This window comes from Herpailurus yagouaroundi, unplaced genomic scaffold (genome assembly GCF_014898765.1).
Source record: "Herpailurus yagouaroundi ecotype Mexico unplaced genomic scaffold, PumYag 191, whole genome shotgun sequence".
Lineage (NCBI taxonomy): Eukaryota > Metazoa > Chordata > Mammalia > Carnivora > Felidae > Herpailurus > Herpailurus yagouaroundi.
In genome coordinates, this window is record NW_024412422.1 from 17752340 (window position 1) to 17779254 (window position 26915).

At 55.8% G+C, this 26915-nt stretch overlaps 1 protein-coding gene across 2 annotated transcripts in view; it reads right to left on the reverse strand.

The window, feature by feature from the left end:
* Nucleotides 1–26915, reverse strand: part of LOC121010435 (transmembrane protein 132D) — a 565590-nt gene that overhangs the window by 5157 nt on the left and 533518 nt on the right. For both annotated transcript variants that reach the window (XM_040444102.1, XM_040444101.1), the window contains 3 exons: nucleotides 5138–5343; nucleotides 2689–2965; nucleotides 100–291 (listed from right to left, as the gene is read on the reverse strand). In XM_040444102.1, coding sequence (XP_040300036.1) covers nucleotides 100–291; nucleotides 2689–2965; nucleotides 5138–5343 — 675 coding nt within the window. The remainder of the gene's footprint in view (nucleotides 1–99; nucleotides 292–2688; nucleotides 2966–5137; nucleotides 5344–26915) is intronic.

Here is a 26915-nt window from a genome sequence, read left to right on the forward strand (position 1 = left end):
CCGCTGCCCCACTGCTGGCCGAGGGGCAGCCACGCCTGATGGGCGACCCGCCTGCCGCGTGCCCCCACCTGCTGTGTGGCCCCAGCCCCGCCTCCACACCTGTCTGGGCCTCTGAAGCAGGTCCTGGGCCACCGCAGTGGCAAAGACGGCTCTGTTGCTCCCTGGGCTGGGCTGCAGGGAGACTGACAGCCCGGCCACCAGCTGGACCCCGAGGTCTGTGATGGTCACCTTCTCATCCAGCACGGAGATGGTCTTTTCTGCCAAGATGGCGTCCGACAGAGGTGACAGGATCTGAAAGGCAGAACCAACACAGAAGGAAAGGCTTTCTGTGGTCGCAGGAACTCCTGCGCTGGCGTCAGTGATGTGCGTAGAGACGGACGGATGAGCCAGAATGACAGAAACGGGTCTTTCCCACGGATGTCTTCTTCCAAAAGACGTAGCTCTCTTGTGAAAACACGATTGCACTTTTTTTTTTTTTAAAGGGATTTAATTTTTTTTTTCAACGTTTTTATTTATTTTTGGGACAGAGAGAGACAGAGCATGAATGGGGGAAGGGCAGAGAGAGAGGGAGACACAGAATCGGAAACAGGCTCCAGGCTCCGAGCCGTCAGCCCAGAGCCCGACGCGGGGCTCGAACTCATGGACCGCGAGATCGTGACCTGGCTGAAGTCGGACGCTTAACCGACTGCGCCACCCAGGCGCCCCACACGATGCACTTTTAAGCATTTATTTATTTTCGAGAGAGAGAGAGATCTGAAGCAGGCTCCAGGCTCCGAGCCGTCAGCGCAGAGCCCGACGTGGGGCTCGAACTCGCACACTGTGAGATCTTGACCGGAGCCGAAGTCGGACGCTCAGCCGACTGGGCCCCCCAGGCGCCCCTCCCAGCCCTCTTTAACCTGCTCTCCTGACACGTTTCTCAGTGCCTGTTGTTACTGATCTTTATGAAGACACGTGTCACCGTGGCAGCTCTTCCCAGGACCCCCACATGCCACCTTCCGTCTCTGGGTCTGGTTAGGACAATCTGAATGGCAGTCAGCATGACATAAGAGTCCCCAGGACAAAGCGGACAAGCGGACTTATAACTCAGGAGGACTCGGTGGGAGTAGGTAAGAGGGTCTCAGCAGCGGCTGTCCCACCAGGAAAGACTCTCCAGGTTCAACACGTGGGAAGCTGGCCCGCTTCCCCCTCCGTAACGCCTGAACCGCGAGCACGACGCTGTTCCTCTTGTGCCCACGCTACCATTTAGGGGGAGTGATTAATGCCCCGTGTGTGTATCCGGTTTCCAGGCATTAATTTAGCCTGTTGTAGACAGATTCCAGGAATTTAGACCTTTGGTTTAGATCTTTCAATCAAACGCCAATGTGGAGGTTTCGAGCTCTTGTCTACGGGGCAGATAGATTTTGTTTCACATAAATAAAACTTTAAAACGGAATTAATGGCCACCCTTAAGACAATCAGAGGATTTACTACAAAAAGATTTCTCGCTTTTCCGGAAAGGCTGCAACATCTGGCCGTACGAGAGTCGAGTTTTCGTCGGCAGCTTTAGGATATGAGCAGCAGCCCGGCCCTCACCACTGTCCACACCGACCCCTACGGTGTTCCCAGCGCTTGGGGGCCTGAGTCAGTAGCTGTCTTTCAGCTCACACCCGGCCTGCTTTGCTCACAGTTACTTTCTCAGGTCTTAGAGGTCACTGGAGCATGTGACCCCTGGGTCACCTCAAACCCATTTATTATCTTCCTTGAGTAAAATGATCTCTTTTAAATACCAGCCGATTTTCCAGAACGGACATGCTTTAAATCTTGCACAATCCAATACTTCCCTGACAAGGCCTCCTTGTACACAGCTGTGTCAGAAACCCCACTGAATGGCTAAGAGCGGGATCGGGGGGACCATGCTTGTTCTCAGACCAGAGGTAGACAACTGACCCCAAGGGGCCGCCTGGAACAGCGTCCTGAGGAGTGTTTGTTTCAAAACTCCATGTTGCAGGAACACCTGGGGTGCTCGGTCAGTTGAGCTCCTGACCCTTGATTTCAGCTCAGCTCGTGATCTCAAGGTTCGCGGGATCAAGCCCCGCATCGGGCTCTGCGCGGACAGCGTGGAGCCTGCTTGGGATTCTCTCTCTCCCTCTCTCTCTGCCTCTTCCCTCTCTCTGCCAACCCCCTTGTTGTACCCTGGTCCTCTCCCATTCATTCCCGGCTACGGGTGCCCCCGACACCGTGGGGGCAACATAACTTTGTTCCTCTCCTCAGCACATTTCTGACACGCCCCGCTTTTCGTCCAGCCTGGGGTGGGACCTCGCACGGCCGGGCATCACGGCGGTCGGAGAGCTGTTCCACGCGACGATGGGCAGCGAGAAGCCGCTGACCATGCCCACGGTTCCCATGAGGCTAGCTCGGGCCGAGAGCCTCCTCCCCAGGATGGTAACACGCGCCATGGCGTAGACAGACAGCGTATTCGGCTTTCAAACAAGACCCGACCAGAGGAGCTGTCCAGGGTCTGCCAAATAAATGCAGGCAACACGCGAGGAGTCTCGAGATTCCGGTCACGTCATTGCAACGCTTGCATTATTCGGGGGACGATTTCTTTCACTCTAGAAATAGACGTTGTCCTGAGCAATGACCAACCGTTCTCGTCTGGCCAGAGAAGAGGCAGGGATACAGAGGGCCCCTGCGTGGCGCGCTGCTTACCTGAATGGTGGTCATGCCGAGCTCCTGGCCAATCAGGACTTGGCCCCCTTGCAGCCTGGCGATGCGGGGTTCTTCCACCTGCGTGAAGTCATTCACCAGCTCCGTGATGTCCACCTGCCAGTCTGAGCCCAGCAGGTGGACCAGGTGCCCCCCGCGGTCCGCCGCCTCGGCCACAAACTGCGTCAAGACCCGCACCATGGCGTGCTGGTATTGGAGAGTGCACCCACGGCCCCCTCTCCTCTCGTCCTCCTCCTCTTCCTCGCTGTCCCGGGCCGGCCTGTCAAAGGGTCAGCTCAGGTTAACAGGTCCTGATCTGGGCCGACGGCAGGGGCTGCAAGGGGGAGTGGGCAGCGAGCCCAGCCCGGTGGGTACACAGGTGACACTCAAATGTATGAGTCCTGACAGTCAGAAGGGGCTGTGGTGTGGTCAGCAGAGCTCCTAAGGTCCCCGGGGAGCCCCACCTCCAGGAATGTGCTTGGTGGAACCCCCTCCCTTTGTGTGTGAGCTGGAACCGGGAACCTTCCTCCAGTGCAAGACCACAGCCAATGGTAGGGGAAGTCGCTTCCAAGATTAGGGTCAGAAAGACTGTGACGCGTATCCTTTCCTTGGTTCCTCTCTCGCTTGCTCTCCTGAAGCAAGCTACGGGGTCGTGAGCCACCCTACGGAGCTGGCCACAGGCCAGGACAACGAGTGAGGAGCCAGGGCCCTCCGTTCCACGGCCCGGGCCGGCCGGCAGCCACGTACGTGGGCTTGGATGCACAGCCTTCCCCACACGAGCTCCAGCTGACCAGACAGCCTGTGGGAGAGACCCAGCTCAGCCACGCCCGGACAGCCGATCCGGAGAAAGGGTGACATCATACGTGTTTCCTTTCGGCCACTAAGTTTGGGGATAGGTCGTCAAGCTTGGGCATAGGCCACTAAGTTTGGGGATACGTCATTAAGTTGTGCAGTGACGGGTAACTCCTATGACAGGGCTGGGGACGGTGGGAATGGCCCTAAAACCAGCACTGCAAGGAGGTCAGTGTTGAGCTCAAGGCAAAGTCACATGGCAGTAAGTGTAGAAAGGGCCGCCATGGTTCGGCTCGGGGACAGATGTTAGCTGCTCCCCTCGTGTCTGACGCCTTCTACCCAGCCCATCCTTTCCGGCACGTCGTGGTCTCTATCTGAGCGACAGCCCCGTTCTGTTGTCAGAGCTGAGCAGGACAGCCGTGACACTCTGCGTCTTGGTGTGCCGAGATCAGACTCGGCCCGTCCTCGGGGGAGTCCTGGCACCCACCTGCCCTCGTGGGCTCAGTAACCTCTCCTAAGGCCGCCCTGCCACCTCCACATCAGAGACCCCGGCCACCAAGGAGAGGATCACTGCCGAACCCATCTTCCAACCACGCGTGGGACCCATTGGCCTGCAAGCTTCCCGCTCACCCAGCAGCACAAAGACTAACAGGGATGGAGCTCCAAGGGCAGGGGTGTAAACAGAGGTCACCCCTCAGACCAGTGCCAGTCTCCTCCCCCGCTGAGCACACAGACACCAGGAGAGCTTCCTCCTCCTCTAATTCTGCACATGCTCATTTTTGACTTTCCGTAGGTCGCCGGCATGCGAGTCCTCAGGCACGGGTTTCTCCGAGGTGACAAAGTCCCTGAACAAAGAGCCTGACCTCTTGCAACTCTCTTAGTATCTGGTGCCCAGTGCAGACAGAGGGGACCTGTCACTGGGGCGCCTGGGGGGCTCAGTGGTTACGTATCTGACTCTTGATTTGAGCTCAGGTCATGATCTCACGGTTGTGGGATCGTCTGTGCTGAGTGTGGAGCCTGCTTGGGATTCTCTCTCTCCCTCTCTCTCGGCTCCTCCCCATCCCCCTCCCCCCAAAATAAATAAAGAAAAAAAAGAAGACCTATCACCCTATCAGGCACCACCAGCACAAAGGGCCAGGCATGCAGGTCACAGGCTCTGACTTCATCTCCCCAGGACCAAGCAATCTGAGAGCTTCTGGGCTGGGGGCACGGAGAGGTTGCCCAGGTCCAGCCAGAATGTATTCCCAGGTCCCCTCCTTCTGGTATCAGCCCATTGGTTCAGGCAGGGTTGACCTCTTCCTCCAGGGGACTGTGGATGAGGCCTCACCAGGCAGTGTATTCCGTGTCCTCGCCACGGTGACTGGATCAGGGACAGGCACACAGCCCAAGGGAGGATAGCCTAACCCCAGGACTTCCGCTGGAGCCACTGGGGAGGAGAAGGACGCACCTTCTGTGGGTGGAGGGCAAGTCTGGAGCCTCACGTAAAAAGAATACGGGGCCAACACATAGCAAACCAGACTGAGAGGTAGGGAGAGATTCCACCCGTAAGGGATCCCCGGGTCCACTCAGGCCTGAAATTAGCTACCCTGCAAATTTCCATTTTTAGCCGAAGCCTGTTTGGCGTGGGTCTCTAATATGGAGTCCTGACTAACACGCCCACCGTTTGTTGGAGACGATGGGCACCCTCCAGCCCTTGATCTGGTTGAGCTCGGTGTCCGAGACCTCGATCTGCAGCGGGAGCCGGGGCACCCACACCGTCATCTCCAGAGGGCTGCTCAGGTGCTGGTAGGTGAAGTTCACCACCACGTTCACCTTGCCCTTCATTTCCTTCCCGTTGACAAAGACGTAGTCACAGCGGTCCGACACCTGCGAAGAGGAGAGAGGGGTGGGAGGCACGTGAGTTCTCACGGTATCTCATCGCCAAAGGAACAGCGGAGAAGGCGGAGGAGGCGGGGGAGGTGCCCTCACTCTCTGAGGAATAAGCCATACTGGTTCGTACACAGGTGCCAACACAGGTGCCCTGCTGCCTCTGTCCCGCCGCACCTCTTCCGTCAGGTGGCCACTGGGTGTCGGGAGCCCTCAGCTACCCGGGTGCCGCGTGCTGCCCACCTTCCTCTTGGCCTGCTGACCCCCCGCTTTGCCTGGTGAAAGGACCCGCTGTGCACACAGCCACCACCCCGAGCACCTCCTGGGGTCAGGCGGAGGCTAGGTTTCGCTGAAACTACCCTGCTAGAAACTACACGCAGCTGGCAACGCACGGCCTGGACACCCCCTCCCCACCCCGTCCGCCCTGCTGCCTCCTCCTACAAGTGCAGCCTCCCTGCCCGGAGGGCCCGAGGAAAGCAAAGCAGAAACTATCAGGTTGTTCGAACATCATGAAAAGCATTTCCAGGGAAGGCCCCGCTCATCTCCGCGGTGAGGCAGCGGGGATACAAAGGCACCGAGGGGCGCCGAGAGGCTCCGCGGCCGCCGCCGATCAACGGCTCTGAAGGGACACGCGGACTCCGGCCCGTTTACATGAGTCGGACCAGGCTGTCATCCTAAGTATCTGCCATTAGCAAAAGTACTTAAATCCGATCCGAAGGCCGAACGGAGCAGCTCGGCGGCTCGGTCACCATCGTGGCCAGGCCACGGCTCTCCTTGCCCCCAGCCCGTAATCTCAGGCTTTTCCTCCTTCAAGGGTTCCAGAAAACTGGGCTGAATTGTCACAGATGAGCTGACTGGGGGAGGCAGAGGGAGGGAGGGGGACTGAGAGAGAGAAGGAGGTGGGGGAAGGTCGGGTTTGTAAGACTTGTTTTCGGGGAAACTGGCCATTTCGTGAATGTAACTTCCCGGCCCTCCTGCCGGACGAGGTCTGGGGGAGGGGGGGGGACGGGAGAGCATCTCAGGCGGGGCCGCCACCAAGAGCCTCCTGTGGAAGGTGGGAGCAGGTGCCGGGGTAGATTGTGAACTTAGGGCTAGGTCTTAGAGTTCTGTTTTGTTGTGAAATTCAGTACTAAGTACTAAGAAAGTACTAAGTACTAAGTACTAAGAAAGTACTAAGAAAAGTACTAAGAAAGTACTAAGTACTAAGTAAAAGGGGGTGTGTATAGGTGCATGTGTGCACATATACTTGTGTGCCCACACGTGTGTACAGACATGTGTGTACAGTGTGCATGTGCATGCATGTGTGTGTGCATGTGCGTGCATACATGTGCATGTGTGAGCATACATGTTGTGTGTCCGTGTGAGTATGTGTACCCGTGTGGGCATGCATGTATAATGTGCGTGTATAGGTGCCTGTGTGTGCATGTCCTTGTGTGGGAACACATGGGTGCATGCATGAGAATACATGTGTATGTGCACATGCGTATAGGTGCACGCATGTGCATGTACTTGTGTGCACATCTGCATGTGAATACGTGTGTGCATGTGTACTTGTGTGCCCACATGCATGTACATACATGTGTGCATGTATGTGTGTATAATGTGCATGTGCATTCATGTGTGTGTGGGTGCATGTGCGTGCATACACGTTCATGTGTGAGCATACATGTGTGTGTATGTGTACCCGTGTGGGAATGCATGTATAATGTGCATGTATAGATGCATGTGTGTGCACACATGTGTGCACGTGTGAGAACACATGTGTATGTGCACGTGTGCATGCACTTGTGTGCACATGTGCATGTGTGCACGCATGTGCATGTGTGCACATGTACTTGTGTGCTCACACGTGTGTACATACATGTGTGCATATATGTGTGTATAATGTGCATGTGCATGCATGTGTGCGCGTGGGTGCGTGTGCGTGCATACACGTGCATGTGTGAGCATACATGTTGTGTGTGTCCGTGTGTGGATGCGTACCCATGTGGGAATGCATGTGTAATGTGTGTGTGCAGGTGCAGGTGTGTGCATATATGTGCATGGGTGCGTGCAAGCATAAAGTGTTTATGGCAAGTAATAAAAACACGAAACATGTCTGACTGGAGGGTCTGTGATCTCCGCCCCACCGTTCTCTGGTTTTCTGCGCACGGCCAGAGTCGGCACGGAGGCAGCGAGCGGACAGCTTACCGCCGGCGTCTGGCCCTCCTTCCGGCACACGGTGGGGCTGCCCTCCTAGTTCACGAGCGGGACAGGGAGGGGACTGGGTTGACAACGAGCTGTGAGCAGCACTCAATTCCCGAGGGGCCGTCTAGGGCTCCCTGCCCGTCTCTGTGGCGCCCCCGAGCGCCTGTGACAGCCCCCGACAAAGCTGCAGGGACAGGCGGCCTGGGTGGCAAAGCGCAGCTCTCCTGTGTGGAGTCCCTGATCCCCTGGGTTCCGTTACGCACCAAATTAACGGGTTTAGTGAGCTGGGCAGGGCGAGGAAGACACACGAAGGCGGAAGAGATCATGAGCAGGTATCTGGGAAGATCCTAATTCTTGAGAACACAAAATGTGCCGCGAGTGCAATTGGGGCCTGCAGTGGGGGCCAGAGGTCTTGATTATAAACTCGGATCTTTCCTTTATGACCAACTTAGGGGACCCCCTCCCCCACCTCATGCTAATGGCTTTCTAGTGATGGAAACTGTGCGAAGGAAGTAAAGTAAAGATCAGGGAGGAGTGACCCACGGCCTCGCAGGCTTCACCCTGGGGGACAGTTTGGGAGGGTGGGGGGGATCACGTAGTGTATAACGGGATCTCACAGGGGAAGGGGCTGGTGGTAAGTGAAAGGGGTTTCCAGGGGCGTCTGGGGGACTCAGTCGGGCAAGCATCCGACTCTTGGTCTCGGCTCAGGTCATGATCTCACGGTTTGTGAGTTCGAGGCCTGCGTCGGGCTCTGCGCTGACAGTGTGGAGCCTGCTTGGGATTCTCTCTCTCCCTCTCTCTCTGCCCTTCCCGTGCTCCCACTCCCTTTCTCTCAAATAAATAAACTTAAAAACACGTATGTTGGGCTTCCGGATCCTATGTGCTGGGGACTTAGGGGGTATGACACCTGCCGGGGGTACTGATGCTCATAACCTCATGGCTTGGGGACTATGGTACCACCGGGCCTTACTTGTTGCCATTCTCGCATGGGGAGGGGCCTCGAGCCTGGGGGTGTCAGGGATACTTTGGGGAGTGCCCGTGAGTGAGCTTGGGCTGCAAGTCCGGGGGCTTCCCCCTTGCTGGCTCTCGCCGTCCCTGGTGGCTTCTAAGTGCCATCCAGCCCATCCAGAGTAAGCAGAAAAGGGGGTGTAAAAACACCCTAGAGAGAGGGAGACAGGACAGGGAGGGGGATTCACATGGCAGACGTAATTCAGTTTAGGATTCTGAGACGAGATTATCCCGGATTTTGGGGTAGGCTGCAAATGCGATCGGTGTCCTTATAAGGAGAAACAGAGGAGGATTTGGCACAGAGACGACGGGGCCATGTGTAGCTGAGGCCGACGCAGCAGGGACTGGCCACGTGTGCCTGGGCGCCGGCTGCCCCGAGCCCCAGGAGCACTCAGGAGCAGATCCTGCCCTGGAGGGGACATGATTCAGGCTTCTGGCCTCCAGAGTCGTGAGGACAGCACGCCTCTTGTAAGACAGCCAGCTTGTGGTCATTGGTCAGAGCGTCCATGGGAGACTAACTCGCACCTGCGCATGCTTCCCCGGCTCTGACCTTCCCCCCTCCCCAAACAGGCCTTACTTCTAGGGCTTTTCTCATTGAGCCTCCCGCACGAGGCGCTGGCCCACCCTCGTCTCCAGGGAGCCTGACTCGCGGCTGGGCCGACCCTGACTTGGGAAGACCCCGGGCTCATCCCTCCAGGGCCCGCCTGGTCCCAGAGGAACGTGCCTCTCCGGTCCTTGGGCCCCTCTTCTCTCTCTCTCTCTCTCTCTCGCCCTGGCCATCGCCAGATGAACAAGACCCGCCCGTTGCCTCTGAGCCACCCCAGCACGGTGCTGAAGGTTTGAGGGGACGCTCTGGTGAGACCCGAGACCCTCCTTCAGAGTCGGCTTCCAGCCCGCGGCACCGGGCCACCGTGAGGACGTAGTCAACTCCAACTCCCGCTATGCACAGTCCATCACCTCTGTGAATCTAATGCCATTCCTCTTTGCTGTTTGAATGCTGTATGAATTCAATCTTATTTAAATATCACCAACATTCATGGTAAACTCTTCCCTTTTTTCCCCCCAAGAGCTAGAGGGAAGGATGTTAAAATTCTGTCCACCCCCACCCTCAGATTTGGCAACAAATAAACAGCCTATAGGGATATTTTGCATCCAATTCTCAAGCTACGTGTTACCTTTTTTCAGATTAGTCTTTACCCTGCACGAAAATGATACCATTGATCATCGCCGTAACAAGAAAAGCAGCCAATGTTTACTGAGCGTTTGCTACACGCAAGGCGCCCGTGTGGAGTATCTAATACCTCATTCCACGTAATCCGCAAAATAAGTCTGTTGGGTAGGTGCTATTACCCCATGTTCCAGGTGAGAAACTGAGGCACAGGGTTCTGCAGCCACGAGGGACGTGTTACACTGGGCTAACTGATCAGAAGAGAACTTTACCCAGTTTACGTTGCTGGAAGGCAGCCCACCTCACTCACGTCTGTTGGTGCAAAGCTGACAGGCTTCTGCCAAGGGACAAGCAAGTTTCCAATGAACACACGGAGGAGGAGAGGCGCTCGGTGTGCAGAGGGAGCGGGCCCTGTTAGGGGCTCACCTGCGGTCTCCCCAAGTCCTCTGTGAAGCCCTGCCTCCCAGGACCCCAGACTGCGACCGTATTTGCAGACGGGACCTTGGAAGAGGGGGATGATGTTAAAATGCAGCCTTTGGGGGAGACAGGAAGGCACACAAGGGACCCAGAGGCGCTCAGACCAAGTGCGGACACGGTGAGAAGGCGGCAGGAGTAACCAGCCCTGTGGGAACCCTGACCTTGTACTTCCAGCCCCAGAATTGTAGGAAAAGCGTGCTGGGATCTGCATCCAGGCCGTCCCGGCCCCCTTCTCCCTGGTGCCATGCGGTGTGACCGTGGAGCTGTCTGGGGAGGGGACCCCGAGACAGAAGGTCTACCAGGCAGTGGTATCTGTGGAGGAAGCGGGAAGGGGCACAAGAGGGGCGGGGGCTCTCAGGTCAGATGCAGACCGGCTGCACCGAGCGGGCGGGCCAAGGCCGGCTGCCCAGGAGGGGAGCGCCGTGCGGGAGAAAGCGGCCAGGCCCTCGTGTCCCCATCTTCGTGGTCAGCACGGCCCAGCTCGGAACTGAGGGACCCGCGGAGCTAAGCGCCAGAGGACGTCGGCAGAGCAGAGACCCCTTTCCGGAGCTGCATCCGAGTGGCCCGTATTTATGACACTGAAGTCGGAAATTCTAGCATCTCTGGAATCCTCCATGCACGACAGCCTATTCTCCCCCTCTGAAGCCCTGACTTTAAGTTCCTCGGGAAGCTCTGTCATTTTAATTTTTTTTAATGTTTTTATTTATTTTTGAGACGAGAGAGAGACAGAGCATGAACAGGGGAGGGGCAGAGAGAGAGGGAGACACAGAATCCGAAGCAGGCTCCAGGCTCTGAGCTGTCAGCACAGAGCCCGACGCGGGGCTCGAACTCACGGACCGCGAGATCATGACCCGAGCCGAAGTCGGACGCTCAACCGACTGAGCCACCCAGGCGCCCCAGCTCTGTTCTTTTAAAACCCAAACGAAACACGCTTGCACAAGCCCACGCGCCCGCCTGCTGTGTTTCCCGGGTCAGAAGGAAGAACGCGCTCGGCGAACGCTGCCTTGTCTTTGTTCTGAAAGCCGCCGGCGTGTGGCCCCTGCCGCAGGATCACGGTCGTCTCCTGTCCTGCCCCACACGGCGGGCCGGCAGGAGCCACGCACACCGAGACCCTCCCACATCCCTTTCTGGCTCAGCTGCAGAAACAGCTCCCTGTTAACCACGCGCAGACGCACAGACGCGGAGGGAAAACCGGTATCTTCGGGAAGAGCATCCTTAGCTGAAGGGACTGACTCCTCTCCCGCCGGCAGCTGTTGAACTGCGTTCCCCTGGTGCGAAACCTTCCCTCAAATAACTCCTCACGGTCCTCGGAAACAGGAAGCCACTCGGGGACGCTACAGCGTGTGGCTCTCTTTCTTCCGTCTCTCTCGCGTCACACGACGCTCCTGACACGGAAGGAGGAGCTAAGGTGAGGACCCCGCTTCCTTCGGGGCCCGAGCATCGTTTTCTCTTCACGCTCCCTGGAGCTTGTGCAGGCGATGGCCAAGGTCTTGGGAGCACAGAGAGCCTGTGTCCCCTGCCACATGCAGAGCAGCGGCTCCAGAGCCCCACAGAGTGGGTTCTGCTCCGTGGAAACGCCACCCGGGAGACGCGTCTGTGGGTGCGTGCTACATCAAACGCGGAGGCAGGCAGTCACGGTCCGGGAGCCCCGGCCGCCCCGCCAGCCTCTGGGGCGCGACCCCGCAGAGCACAGGTCTGATGTGCCCGGGGCTCTAGACCGGACATCTCATCCTTGGCCCCGGCTCCTGCTGGGTCCCCGGGGGGCGCTTGGTGATCATGACGCCCGCACTCCTGCCATCCGGGTCCCCGCGCCACGAAGGGAGGACCGTCATGTGCTCTCGGTGTGCAGGCAGGTGAAAACCAGTGAGTGGGCACTGTCCTCATGGGGACCCCGGGGGTGGGGGGGGGGTGCGGCCAGGCAGCCCTCCTGCTTTGTGGAAGGGAAGGGAAGACGAAGACGCTTCTGGGAGCTGCACAGTCAACACGTTCCTCTGACCCACGGCGAGAACACGCTTTCTATTAATGGCTCTCCTCTCCTCATCAATCCCCATCCGACCTCCCGTCCGTGGGGCTGTGATCAGCATTCGGCAACCGCAAAGCGGTCCGTTTCCACACAGGTCACGCCTGCCCTCTTCTGTGCTGGTAGCGCCACCGATCGCGGGGAGTGGCCCGGGCGGCACCTGTGCCAGGATGTCCTGCTGGTGGAGGGTGCCCAAGGCCGGAGCCAGCTCACTGCTGCCCTGCCAGCTGTCCTTCAGAAAGAAGGAGTGGGCATCCTTCCTCCAGGCTGAGGCATCCGAGCAGATGGCACCCCTCTGCCGGAGTCCTGCAGGGCACAACCTGTCCCACCACACACGGCGGTTCTGGAAGACGGCTCCTGACTTCGTAACACTGGAAAACGACCTTAAATCATGACACCACTGGCCCCGTTGCCAAATGCCTCATGGCTCTTCCTGCTCAATTCCTTTCCTGGCGATGAGCCCTCCCTCCCATGCTCAGTGTGCTGGGCGTCCCCTCCACCATCGTTGTGGCGGCTGCAAAGCACGGGGTGTTCCGGGACTTCTGTCTGAGACTTTCCCAGTCAGTGTTTACTGGCAGGTGGCACCGCCCGCTCTCGCTCTTGAGGCCATCTGTGCACCTGTCCCAGCCTCCCTCCTTCCACCGAGGCACCTTCTGCAAGTGACTGAACAGGAGGGTCCCGTCGTCGTCCAGATGCCTGCGACGCTTTCCCCACTCCGAGGGGCAGAAACCCCACTAACACCCCACAGACGGCAGCCGGACAGGGAGGGGCAGAGCAGGAGCGCGGACCTGGCCACAGCGTACCCGCCAGGTGTCCCTCCCGGAGACGCAGGACCAAGTGACGGTCGCTCCACACACCGGGAGCAGGTCCCAGCATGTAGGAGGGAGGACGGTACACTGAGGTGAAATCGCAGAAACGTTGCTCAGCACCCACAAAATCTACAAGCCGCTGGCGGTGCCCTTCTGTGTTTGCCCATCGGGGAGACGGTTATTTCTAAAGTCCCGAGTCTGGCCGAAATCCACATGGCTGCAGGAGGTACCTGTCCCCCGGCTGTCTCTCCCAAGCAAACCCCATCAGCTCTCCGAGGGCCGTATTCCTGCGCCCAGGCCCCAGCCTCGACCCCGTGGCACCGAGGAAGCTCACCGCGAGCTACTTTTCCCGGATTCTGGGAGGTCGGCCTGAGCCAAGCTGTGTCTCCTATTTCCCGGCCTGGTTTCTGGGCAGCACTTCAGGGTTTGGGGAGAGGGCTCAGATCCGACACCTTTGGACGGCCTGCTCGACTCAGCCGTGGCCCCGCGGGGAGAAGGGAGGCCACAGGGCTCAGATGCATTGTCCCGGGAGGCCACGGCCCCACTCAGGGGCCGGGGAGGCTGAGCCACCGGGGTCGCCCAAACTCTTCTGTCCCCTCTGCCGTCCGGGGAGCCCTCTCTGGCCATCACCTCTGCCCACTCTCTAACGCGGCGTTTCCCAAACTCCCGCAGTGGTCCGCCTCCCCACGGAACAACTGTCAGAGTCAGACATCGCCTCTGGTTTTAATATTTCGATCAAAATGTTTGACCTGCTTTTCCAGCACGTTGTTGTGACACACTTTAAACACACGGGAAAATCCGCATCGTACAACGAACACCCATACACCCGCTGCCTAGCTTCTGCAGTGGACATTTTCTGTGTTTGCTTCAGCAACAGATCTCTCCGGGTTTCAAGCCTCCGTCCCTCCGCTTTTAGGATTCCCTCCAAAGGAAGCTGCAAACATCAGTATCTTTAATGCTAAATGCTTCAACTTGGGGCACTTCCTGCCTCTCTGATTTATCCCTTGCAGGTGCTCCCCTCGCATGATCGCCTGCGTGCCCAGATCTGCCCGCTCCCAAAGGTGCACACGGCCCTTGAACGTGCCCCACATGCTGGGATCTGAGAGCTCGGCGGAGGCAGGGAAACGGCACGCTCCATCAGCACTCCTACCCTCCCCCCTCCACCACTGAGAAGACTCACCAGTGGTGCACCCATCCTCTGGCAATAAAGCCCTTTGGTCCCTATTAACCCCAGAGTGGACTGAGCCATCCTGAAGTCTTTGGTTTCTTTTCAATTTTGCATTCTTTGCTTTTTCTCTTCAGTCACAGAATATAACACAGATGCAACAGAACATTAAACACGTACGGCTGCATGAAAATTATAAAACAAGCACAGACCAGCAAGTCGGTGCCGTGGTAACACCCTCCCTCTCTGTCTTATCAGAGGTGCCTAAGTCAGCAGAGGTGCTGGCAGGGAAGGGGCGGGAGGGCCGTGCTGGGCCTGCTTCCCCTGTCGGCACAGACCGCCCAGCCCGACCCGGCCCGTGACTCTCCTTGTGAATCACCCGGGCGCTTGCTGACCACACAGCTCTGCGGGCCACACACACCGCACGGGTGCAGGAAGGAGCCAGGAGTGCTCTTCGCTGACGTGGAGGGAGCACCAGGGCGGATCCCTAAGCGAAAACGGTCAGGCGAAAGCACCCGGCGTCCATGGCGAAGGCCAAACACGCCCTCAGCGCTGACATTCTTCTTGGCTCTTGGCTGTCACTGCCTCTGTGTCTCAGTGCCCCCTGCATCCTTAGGACCCCGGCACCGCCCCACTGCAGAGCAAGGAAGGGGTGTATGTGCCCTGGAAGGAGGCCGTGTGGACCTGGACAACAGAGAAGCCCACGGAATAGGGAAGGTCAGAGTATATATGTATATACGTCCTCCAGAGGGACATAGAAAAAGGCAACGGGACCCACAGAAGCAGGGGAGGAAGAGGCAGGGTCGCAACCCGTCCTCGGGGAGCACGTGGGCAGCAGACAGCCGCCTGCTGCCATGACAGGTCACTCCCGGGGCGGGAGCCAGGTGGGGACACTAAGACCTGCCACACAGGACACGTGGACGCATGGACCGCCAACCTGCGGCCCAGCTCCGTGGTGGCCTGGCTTCTCCCCCTGCTGGTTCCGCTTCCCCCTTTCCCTGCACAGCGGCTGGCCCCCCCTCAGAGGTGGTGGCCCCTGATTCCAGCCCAGCACCTGCTCCTGGAGAGCCCGCCTGGTCCAATTAACCCGGCTGCTGTACCCAATCGCCAAGACGGGGAGACTGTCAGCAGCAAGTGTTCATGTCTCACATTTGCGGAGGCTGGACGTCCAGGGTCAAGGCGCCGGCAGGTCCGAGGTCTGACAGATCCCGCGTCCTGGCTCGTAGACGCGGTCTCCTCGCTGCGCCCTCCAGTGCTGGAAGGGTGGCACAGCTCTCTGGAGTCTCCTTTATGAGGACGTTGATCCCGTTCATGACCAGCTAACCCCCAAAGACCCTACCTCTCAATGCCGTCACCTTGGGCATCAGGTTTCAACACATGAATTTGGAGGGGCTTGGGCGTTCGGTCCACAGCACCATCTATGGCAGGACCTTAGTGTGTCCCTTCCTCCGGGCAGCCCTCGCTTTGCACTGTGCTAGTGAAACAGGTACAGGTCGGGGCGGGGGGGTGCTCAACACACGGTCACAGACCAACGACACGGTCCTGGAGCAGGAAATCCCACTAATGGAACGCGACACAAATGGGAACCGCCCACCTACCATTATTCTTTAAACCCAGGTGAATATAGCACCAGGTAGGAAGAAACCACAAAACTGCCAATCTCCAGGACCATCTGCAGACCTTCTACAGGGGCTGAATCGTGTTCCCCAAACGCCTGTCTACCTAGACCTCAGAATGTGACCTTATTTGGAAATAGGGTCTTTCCAGACGTAGTTAGTTAAGATTCGGTCATACTGGGGTCAGGTGTACCCTGGGTCCGGTGAGCAAATCCTTGTAAGAGACAGACGAGGAGAGACCCAGGCATCCAGGGCAGAAGCCATGAGACGATGAAGACAGAGGCTGGAGGGAGGCGGCCACTGGCCAGAAGCTGGAAGAGGGGAGGAAATGCTGTACCCCAGAGCCTCCGGAGTGGGCACAGCCCTGCGGGCTCCCTGGCTGTGGGATCCTGGCCTCCAGGACTGAGACAGAAGGGAAGTCTGTTGCGGAAAGCCACCAGCTCGCAGTCGTTATTACGGAAGCCCCGGGAAACTAACCTGTCCACTGAGTGGGACTCCTGAGCGAGGCCAGTGAATCTGCACCCTGACAGACAATTCTCATTTCTGATTCTCGTTCACCCTGTGAGCTGAGAGCCTGAGCCCAGAGAAGGGCCGACCCCAGGGGCTTCTTACAAAGGTGAGACCCACCCGTAGGTTCTGAAAGGCGTGGGTTTCCATTGCATTTTCCAAAGTGGATGAGCACTGATGACGGAGTCCTCCCTCCCTGTCAGCCCCTCAAGAGAAGCCCAGCTTTCCCAGCTGCTCTGGACTGCAGGACTGTCCGATTAGCAGCATTCGATGTTGCGCGGTAACCCTCAATGGGGCGACGTGAATGCTCACACGGGCATTTCAAACACAACCGTGCAGCGTGGGTCGACTCAGCATTACCTACTCAACGTGCTCCCTCACCACCTGCAGAAGTGGTGTCACTGGTGACCTCGGGACCTGGGCCAACAGTCCAGGGGCGCCACGATAGGACCTTTGCTCAGTGGGAGTGGTGGTGGCGGGGTGGCAATGTCATGACCAGAAATGTCTGCTACTCCTCTGCTTCCTCCCTCCCTCCCTCCCTCCCTCCTTCCTCCCCTTATTATTTAAAAATTCATTTTATGGGGAACCTGGGTGGCTCATTCAGTTAAGCATCTGACCCTGGATTTTGGCTCAGGTCATGACCTCATGGTTCATGACTTGGAGCCCCATGTCAGGCTCTGTGCTGACAGTGCAGAGCCTGCTTAGGACTCTCTCTCCCTCTCTCTCTGCCCCTCCCCTGCTCTCTCTCAAAATAAGTGAACTTAAAAAAGTGCACGGGGCACCCTTTTACCAAATGCAGACTTATCATATTACTACCGCATTATTCTTGGGACGCCATTTTAAAAACTCATCCATGGTTTTCCATTGCTTTGGGGTAATACAGGGGATTCTCACTGTGCCCCACAAGGTCTGACGTAGTCTGGCCCCTGCTGGGTTCCTGGGTCCCGTCCAGCACATGTCCTCCTCAGCATATCACAAGGTGAAAGAAACGCCAGTCTGAAAAGGAGCCATACCGTGCAACACTCTGGCAAAGGCACAACGATGGAGATGGTAAAAAGATTAGCAGACAGACCAGGAGTCAGGAAGGAGGGAGGGATGAACAGCAAAGCACATGTTCTCTTTGGGGCCAAGGAACCATTCTGTATGGTGCTGAAATGGTGGCCACGTGTCATCATGCATCAGTGAAGACTCCCCAAACTCACAGCCAAGAGGGAACCCTAAGGCTAACAATAAGCCGTCATCTCTAATAAAGCGTGAATATTCGTTCAAAAAATCCCCAACCCGTACATAACGTTTACTACGTTGCACACACTCTTCTAAGCGCTTTCTGTTTTTTTATTGAAACTTTGTGACAAGCCAGTGAGGCACGTATAATTACCGTGACTGGTTTACGAGAGAGGCACAGAGCCAGAGATGATGGCCCAGGTCTGAACTGGCGGCAGCCCACGCGGGGCACTGTCTCGCCGTCTCTAACTCAGTAAACCCCAGCGAGCCCCTGTGACAATCTGATCTCGACTCGACTGCAATGAAAAGAAATACTGACATCAATGAATACGTCTCCTTTTAATGATTTTTTAAAATTCATAAAGCTTTGTCGTGTGTTATGAATGTTTCATGCCGGCTTTTCAAGATGGAATACCTCATTGGAGATTTTCTTTCCAATTGCTAATTTTTTTGGCATTACGATGGAAAGTGGATACTGGCTCATGGTCTAAAAGTTAAACAGGACAGAAAAGAGAAAGAAGCATGCACCTCGAGCCCACACCTGCCAGGTTCCCTGTCCTTCACCCTGAAAGTGACTGTCGTCGGTACAGACCCTTGTGAAGCCTTTCTGAGTCTCCGTGTGTCCATGCATCTAAGTATGTACTTTATTATTGTTTTCTAAAATCATGATGGCCAGTATTCTACCTTCTGTGTTTGTTTGTTTCTCCCTTTAAAAATACAGCTTGTAGAGAGTCCTAAACCCTTCTTGGTAATATTCAAAAAGTCTGTGAATCAAAGTCATGCTTTTGAGGATGATGGTTGAGTGGCAAAGGGACGCCCCCTTTTCCTTTAAACACAGGTGACGGAAATCAGCACGGTGGTCTTCTGAATTATCGGGAACGTCTGCGCGGGGGCCTGGCCAGCCACTCCGGGGTGCATCATGACGCAGCAACGCTTAGCGCCCAGGATGCACCTGCCCTCCAGCCTCTGTGCCCCCCCACCCCTGGGGCCAGCAAGGTGTCCCTCTCATCTCTGCCCTGCTGGACCCTGGGACGACGAACACAGGAAATATCTAGTTGGAAGCGTATGTGTTCTCTGGTAACTGTGACATTTAGTAGTGATCAACCCGAGGGCCTTAAAATTCTGAGTTAAAAAGCAACGTCAAAATGGGTCCCTGGGTGCCCGGTGGCTCAGTCAGTTGAGCATCCGACTTCGGCTCAGGTCACGATCTCACGGTTTGTGAGTTCAAGCCCCACGTCGGGCTCTGTGCTGACAGCTCAGAGCCTGGAGCTTGTGGGGCCGTAGAGGAGGGTGAACTGAAATGGCCAGTAGACCAGCTCGAGGACGCGAGACACAGCGATGGTGTTACTTGACCGGACTTTGTATAAAGGAACGTAGCTGCCAAATCTGCAATGAGGCGCCACCTTGGAGTCTGAGGAAGGTCACTTGGACCAGCGGGGCTAAGTGCTCCTCGACACGGCACTGGAGAGAGCCACGGACTGGGCGTGTGAAGTGAAAGGAATCCGTTCATTCAACAAATGTTTTATGAGCACCTTTGTGTCCTCAACACTGGAGATAAAGCAGTGAATCACACAGATACAGTTTCCTGATTTCAAGAAGTTGATGGTGTCGTCGGGGGCAAAGACATAAATCCCGCCGGCGTCAGGGTCCGGGAAATGAAATGAAGCCGCTTGCTGTGGAGAGATGGGGAGAGGGTGCTGGCGGGAGGGGGGCCATGTTCTCACCGGGACCTGAACCGTAAGTCTTGTGTCAACCGTGGGAGGGCCCGAGCCAGGGGATTTGGGGGGGTGGGGTGGGAAAATCGGACAGTGGGGACGAGTGTGGCATCTTGGAGAAATAAAATAAATGGGAGGCGCTGTGGCTGAAGCCTCAGCAAGAGAAGAGGCAGAAGGAGTGCGGGGGTGGGGCATGGGGGTTGGCAAGGCCAGATCACACAAGGCCTGAACGTCCTGGAGAGGAGGTTAGATTTTACGAAAAGCACCACCTGGGGCCATTAGGGTGTTTCGTGCATGCGAGGGACACAGCCTGAGTCACGTGGTTAAGAAGCCACTTGGGCACCTGGGCGAGGAGTGGGCTTCCTCCCATGGACGGGACCACCGGCGTGCGGACGACTGACGGGGAGCGGGCTCACGGCCTGGTGTCGGGACGCCACCCCAAATGGATTGCAAAGGCAGAGAAGCAACTTCACAGAGGGGCAGCCCGGCAGACAGCACCTTAAGCAAGGGGTCTACGCTGACATCATACTGATGAAAAGCACACCCCCGTCCAATCACGAGAAAACACCAGACAGACCCAAACTGGGAAGCGTCCTTCAACATAGCCACTCAGTACTCTTCAAAAATGCCAAGGTCAGGGGGCGCCTGGGGGGCCCAGTCAGTTGAGCGTCTGACTCTTGATCCCAGCTCGGGTCATGATCTCACGGCTCGTGGGTTCCAGCCCCGCGTTGGGGTCTGCGCTGACAGCATGGAGCCTGCTTGGGATTCCCTCTCCCTGCCCCTCCCCCACGCTCTCTGTCTCTCAAAATAAATTAATCGCAAGAAAAGGAAAGGTCATGAAAATAAGGAAAGACAGAGGAACTGTCCCAGATTGGAGGAGACGTAGCAGCCACAAGAGAGAACTTCCCACTCCGCTCTTGTCCCTTCCTTCTTTTCCACGTGAGGCCATGGTCCCTGGGGCTGCAAGAGCTCCCTTCGAGGTCACCAGGACAGTGGCCAGCGAAATGCTAACTTGGTCCTGGAACTGCCTATCCCAAATCGTTCTGTTCAGCGAGACAAGAAACATCTCAGCTGTGGCTGCACATCAGCGTTACTTGGGGGGAGTTTTTGAAAGTACGGATTCTTGGGTCTCACCTGAGGCCACCTAAATCTGAACTTGGAGGGGTAGAGGGGTAGTTACTTTTTTATTCTTCTAATGTGCAGCTGGGTTGAGCTCACTGGCTAAAGCCACCGTTGCTGTTGGACACGGCGTTACTCCCAGCCGGAAGCAGTCTTGACCGGTCCCACCAATGTGTCTGCGTCTACCTATGTGCCACAAATGACGGAACTCATCGTTTATATGCCATCAACTTCTGGCCTCTTGGAAGCTGGTGAAATCTGGCTCAAATTCCCGCCTCCCCACCCATTTCACAGTCAGGTGGGAGTTTAACAGAGATGCGTCCCTAAAGATCGGGCTCTGCAAAATGTGGACGGTAAAGAAGAAGCGAGGTTTGCGGTCCAAGGAGTCAAAGGCTTGACTGGAAAACTGTTCCCAGCACGTGACGTGCAACATTGGGGGTGGAGAGTTCCGTGTCCCTCTTGTGATCCGCTTAGAAAAATGTACGCTCTAACATGTCAGAAACCGGGCAGCCCATCAAGTAATAAACACACTCCACATTTTCTTCTTGGAGTGGGAATTATGCAAATTGGATTTTATCAGAACTTCTGTGTTAATGTCTTGCTTACTTGACGCGAAATATTGGCAATGACAAAGATGACGTAAAACTCCTAACACATCAATCTAGAAAGATTCCGATGGCAAACTGGTTACGGTTAATGACTGCCAGGAATTCAAAGAGTATCTAAGATTAGTCACTTTGCAAGGAAACGTGAAATGCCCTGAAATCTTACAGCTCGTAGAAAGAAGACACAAGAGGGTTTGCCGAAATTTGAGAACAATTATACATGGGGTTAAGCATGTCAGGTTATAAAGCTAAAGGAAAATTTTCTAAACTATCAACATTAAAAACATTTAATGTTGATCTGCGATGCTAAAAGAAATATCGAATTGCCTTTCAATTCTATCACTAAGTAAAGCACTTAGAAGATTGTTGTCAGGAATGCTCAAAGTAGATACTGACAGAAATACGTAGGAAAAGGTAGGACAGATTAGTTACCGATTTACTTAAAAATAAAGACGTTATAATACTTTTGATACGTTTGATACATTTTGCGATGTCTGTAGCATTTTCCCATTTTTTGCAACTTGTAAGTTGCCGATTCCTTTACTTGATCTAAATAAATATTCAGTAAGCTTGCGTACATGGTCTTGTATTCATTCTCTTAGATGTGCGCCCCTAGCCCAACGGTGAAAGTTTCAAGCTGCACAGAATCTAGGTCTGGCCCTGCCGCATTTCATGGTTTCTGGGTGTTCAGCTCCCCTCCCTGTGCTGTCCACACGGGCTGTCTCAGATCCATCCCAGGCCAGCCCGGAAAACGACCCTCCTGGTTTCCACGACAGAGACCCTCACGATGAGTCTGTCATGGATTCCCGGGGGGCGCGCAGGTGACGGGGGCTCACAGTGCCTGCAGATGTAGGCTGGCCTCCTCCCTTCCTCCCCCTCCTCCAGAATAACACACTCCGTGCTCCCCTTGACTCACCAGGAGCGACCCCATCCACTCAGGACCTTGTACGCACGGGTACTTTTGTTTCCACGGAAGCTGAGTTACAGCCTAACGTTCGGATGCGCACACACCTTAACTGGACGACTCAGTGGACATCTACCCAAGCGCGCGCCTGTCAAAGCCTCCCGAGCTCAGGACCTCCAGCACTCACACAGACGCCCCAGCTCCTGCTGTCCGTCACCCCCACGCCTCCCATTAACTATTATTCTGACCGTTCTCCCCATAGATTAGTTTCCCCCATTCTAGAACTTCAGAGAAGAAACCACACGGCACATTCTGTCTTGTTTCCAGCCTCGTTCACTTGCTGTTAGGTCTGCGAGGTGTGTCTATGCTCAGTGTTCTCTGTTGCTGACGAGCGTAGAGATGAGCACGCAGCGTCCTGTTTAACCAAGTGAGCCACCCAGGCGCCCACAGCATCCTGTTTATCTCTCCTACGGACGGGCGTCTCCGTCATCGCCAGCCGTCGCTTATCATGAACAAAGCTGTGTACATCCTCATGCACAGCTTTTGCGATGCATGCCATTTTTCTCGGGGTGGAACTGCTCGGTTTTGGGTAGACACGCGTTTTCCAACCCCAGAACTCTTAAGGGCTTTCCACCTCCCTCTCAGCCAACAAACTCGGTTTCTTGTCTAAGAGGGATCCTGGTGCCAGCTAGGAATGTAATTATGTTTCCCCGTCTCGTTGCAATGATCTGACTGGGGCTGGAACTCATCCGCACAGGAAGACCAGAAGAAGATGGCGTGTTTGCTTTTGGGATGAAGGGTACCTTGACAAGGCTGGGGGTGGGGAGCGGGGATGCCTGGCATTTATTAATGGCGCTTTGTGCTTTTCCGTTGGTTCGCACAGATCGACAGTGTGAACCAACCCAGAAATAACGTGACGTGTTCCCGGAAGTGTGTTCGTTTCTGGAGAGATTATGCGTGTCGATAGCTGGAAACTCCTGATCAGCTCTTAAGTACCTTCTGGGACACTACCTCCTAATGGACATGTATGTGATCAGAGCCGCTGAAGGACACAGCTCGGAAACCCATTCCTTCTACCCTTTTAGAACATTAGCAAGAGACTAGCTCGGTGCACACGCAATCCTTCTAGCTCGGGGTTTCTTATGCTTTCTGTGATGAAGTTACGTTTTTTTTTTCCTTTAATTTTCAATCCAGCACAGACTAACACCTCTGTAAAACACGATAAAAATGTGTTTGGAGGATGTGATGCTGTCCGGTTGCTGTCGGCATTTCTGGCTGCTTACGCCGGACTCCTGTACTGATCTCGCCGAGGACCGGCGATCAGGTCTCTGGACCTGAGCTAGCATCCCAACTACCCTTGGTGGTACACCCGAGCCCGTCTGCTCCCCGGCCAGGAGGCTCCCCTCCAAACATCGTCAGCATGGTGTCCCTCGCCCCCACGATGCCCCTGCTAATTCACGCCATGTACGGGGGGCAGGACGTCTCCTGGAGGATGTGCCCGGCTGTGCCAACCCGCACGCGCCTCTCTGTGGGAAGAAGGGAGCGCAGGGGGCATTGCCTGTATGGCTGCTTCTCTGCCCGCAAGTTCTCCCAGTAAATTTCCCTTTACTTTTGCTCGACGTGTCACAAGAAGTGCATGTGCTTTAAAATTCGCCGAGGCGTGACATACAGGGTATTTAAATGCACGGATATTAATATCTATAAACCTCTCCCTGCGTTTGTATCTATATATCCATATTCATACCCATCGCTGTGGTGTCTGTTTCAGTGATACTCGGAACCGGGAGCACTCTTTGCGTGGTTCTGTGACCCTGAAGACGTGGCTTCCCCTCTGATGCCTTCACTCTCTCCTTTTCCAGCAAGATCCAGTCTGCAGTTTCTGGCTCCCAGACCTCTCCACCAGCAGAGATCCTGGAGCACCGAGTGCCCGCAGAGGGGACAGACGTCACAAACAGCAGCTTGAGAGGCTACGGTGGGTTCGTTCTCTGTCACTTTAATTAGCATGGATAACATCTCGTGTACACTAACCCACTCAAGGCTGCGAGCACCCCATCAGTGTCTAAGGGATTTGGCTCATTAAAGAACAAAAATATGCCAGCCCCGTCAGGGTGGTGGGTGCATGCTATGGGAATAATTACGATACGTATGCGTTTGGCAGGAATTTATATTAGGTATTGAATTAGCATCCTTGAATTAACACAGGGTTCTACTTTAATACATTTTTTAAGAGCCTGATAAAATGAGCCAGAGAAGAGAGTTTTTATCTTCATCACTCCAAAATTTTAAATTAACAAAAGCTTTTTTCTCTTCATTATTAGCATCAGGCAATTACAAACCAGGGCCAAGTCCTGCATGAAAGGATGTGTCATTAGAGCTAACAGATCTGTCACTGGAATGCCAAGACGCTTCACCAGGAGGATGTCATATCTGCAGTGGTTCTGGGCGTGTGATGCTCTGCATTTGGGGACACCATCTAAGGGACAAGTATGCCGTCCAAACCAACCCAACATCTAAAGGGGAAACACTGGGTGCCAAGGACCGGCGGACCCGCCCATCAATCACGCACGCTGAGGGAGACAGATTCATGACACACATGCACACATTCGCTTCAAGGCTTTCCTATCGGACTCACGCTAAACGCACCAAAGCACACATTTCCTTGATTAAATTTCTGATATCTCCAATCACTCACCTCCAAAGAGTACTTTTTCTCCTCACCTTGCGATCTTTCAAAGCAAGACCTTTCAAAGCAAGATCTTTTCAAAGCCCATTCGTTGCCGAACGCGGCACAAACCAAAGTTCTGTACCTCCCTGTGCCAAATGCCTCACGGTCCCCAAATCCAAACGAGTCTGGAGCAGCTGAGGCTCGTTTCATCACCGTGGCTGAGACTTACAATCATCAGATAGCAGGGGGGTTGGGGGGAAGGGATTGGCAGGTGCCGTTGGCTTCCGGCAGGTTCTGAAGTCTTCCCAAGAGCCAGATTTCGGGCTTTACTCACACAAACGAAAGGAAATAAGCCGAATGCACAAGAAAATCGGCTGTTTTAGGACATGCGAAAAACCTGCTATCCAGGCGTTTGCTAAGTATTGGGGCTTTTGGAAACGCTTGTATTTTACCCTTGGTTTCTGGGCAGGCGGAAAGCAGAAAGCCGCATAAACGCGACCTCAACCGCAGTGAAGGAGATTTTTGTACACTCGCTGCATTTACGTCTCGAGTTCAGATGCCCGGCTGACCGAGGGGGTGGGGATCGAGGCTGGCTGGCCGTTTGTGCCAACGCCCCGGCGTCCTGTGTCTGTGTCCCCACTCACCTTCTAACCAAAGGGCCCGCTGGTGCCTCACCTTGTTCCCCGAGGCTTCTCTGCGGCTGCCACACGGGCACCTGGGGGCACCACTTGGAGGGCGACCACCTGTCTCGGGTTGCCAGGACCGCAGAGCTCCCTGGGACGGGGGACCTTCAGCACCGCGTCTGGGGTAGCCATGGGCAAACCAGGACAGTGGGTGCCCTTAAGTGCAAGGAGCTAAGAGCCTAGCAACCCTCCAGCCACGGGGGACTTGGGAACTGGGGGCAGTGCTCCCCTCCTCGAGAGTGGGGCCCCAGCAGCACTGAGCCCCTGAGCTTACGGGCGAATGCGTCCTCCCCTCATTCCCTGCATCATTCTTGCGGCTCTCCTCAGCCTGCTCCCTGGGACTGCTTGCCAGAAACAAGGACCTCCGTGCAAGCTCAAATATCAAAGCCCTGCTTTTGTTTTTGGAGGCGGGGAACGGAGAGACACATCGTCTGAAATATTGTTTGAGCACTGCGGTGGCTGCTGGGATCCGGCTGCAGAGGCCAAGCCTCCTCGCTCACCTCGGGGCGGCTCAGAAGGGCCGAACCAGCCCCAGGACCCCCGTGGGGGCTTTGCGGCACGCAGCGCCCCGCTCTGTCCCATCCTGCTTCTGTCGCTCCCCCCCTACAGGTGTGGGTCCCTAAGCGATATCCTGCCTGCTAACCTCCACCTCGGGCTCTGCTTCAGGACAGCCTAACCTGCCACAAGCACTTTCTGGATGCTTAGGATGCAGCAGTTAGAGCAAAAAAAAAAAAAAAAAAAAAAATCCTGGCCTCATGGACTTGCATTCCAGGGACCCATACAAACGATGATCGGAGAAGCAAGCAAATTCCCTGGCAGTGAGACACGGTACGGGGAACAGCGAAGCAGGGCTGAGGGATGGACAGTGAGGGGCTGTGCGTCCAGACAGCGTGGCCAGGAACGTTCCGGGCGAGTGCCAGGCTTTCCAGAACCTACCGGTGTGGACGTCCGTAGACTATTGCAGACAGTAGATGTTGGTGGGAACCACCCGCCTGTGGGTTATGTGCAACCTGTTCTTACAGGCAGACTAAAACTCGCCCACAAAACGTGGTCCTCACCCCTTAGAATCATCTGGGAGGCGGGGGTGCTGGAAAAATGCCAAGTCCCAGGAGCCACGGTTCCCAGGGGTTCTGATTCCCCTGGACGGTGGTGGGGCCCGGGCCTCAGAATTTAAACAGCTCTCCAGGTGATTTCACACGACGTGGGGTGGACACCAGTGGGCTAAACGCTCCCTGAGTTGCTCTGTGTCGGAGACTGTGACATTCAGGTGACACAAAGGACGGGTGAGAAAACCCGAAACACAAATCGAGTCTTTTACGTGCAGGTAGGTGCGTACGCGGTCACGTGCACTCACCCACGAGCACCCAGCAGAGCCAGTCCGGACTCTGGCGCGTTTTCCTGAGTTGGGGTGGACAGGCGCCTACTGTTGGAGAAAACCAGCACCCGCACACGCGAGAAATCCTGCCGGAAAGCAGCACTCGGCCACCAGGGATCAGAACCAGGCGCATTCAAAGTGTGTTTAGGAAAACGTGAGGGACTGAGGGCGCGTGGTGCCCCGGTCACCGCGGCCCTGCAGGAGCTTCTCACCACGGGACTTGTGAGACTGGCTTCCAGCGAGGGGCCCAGGTCAAGGGCCGCAGACACTGAGGGCAGGGACGCCCCCGCTGCCCGTGCAGATGCATGAACAAATGCCACCAACT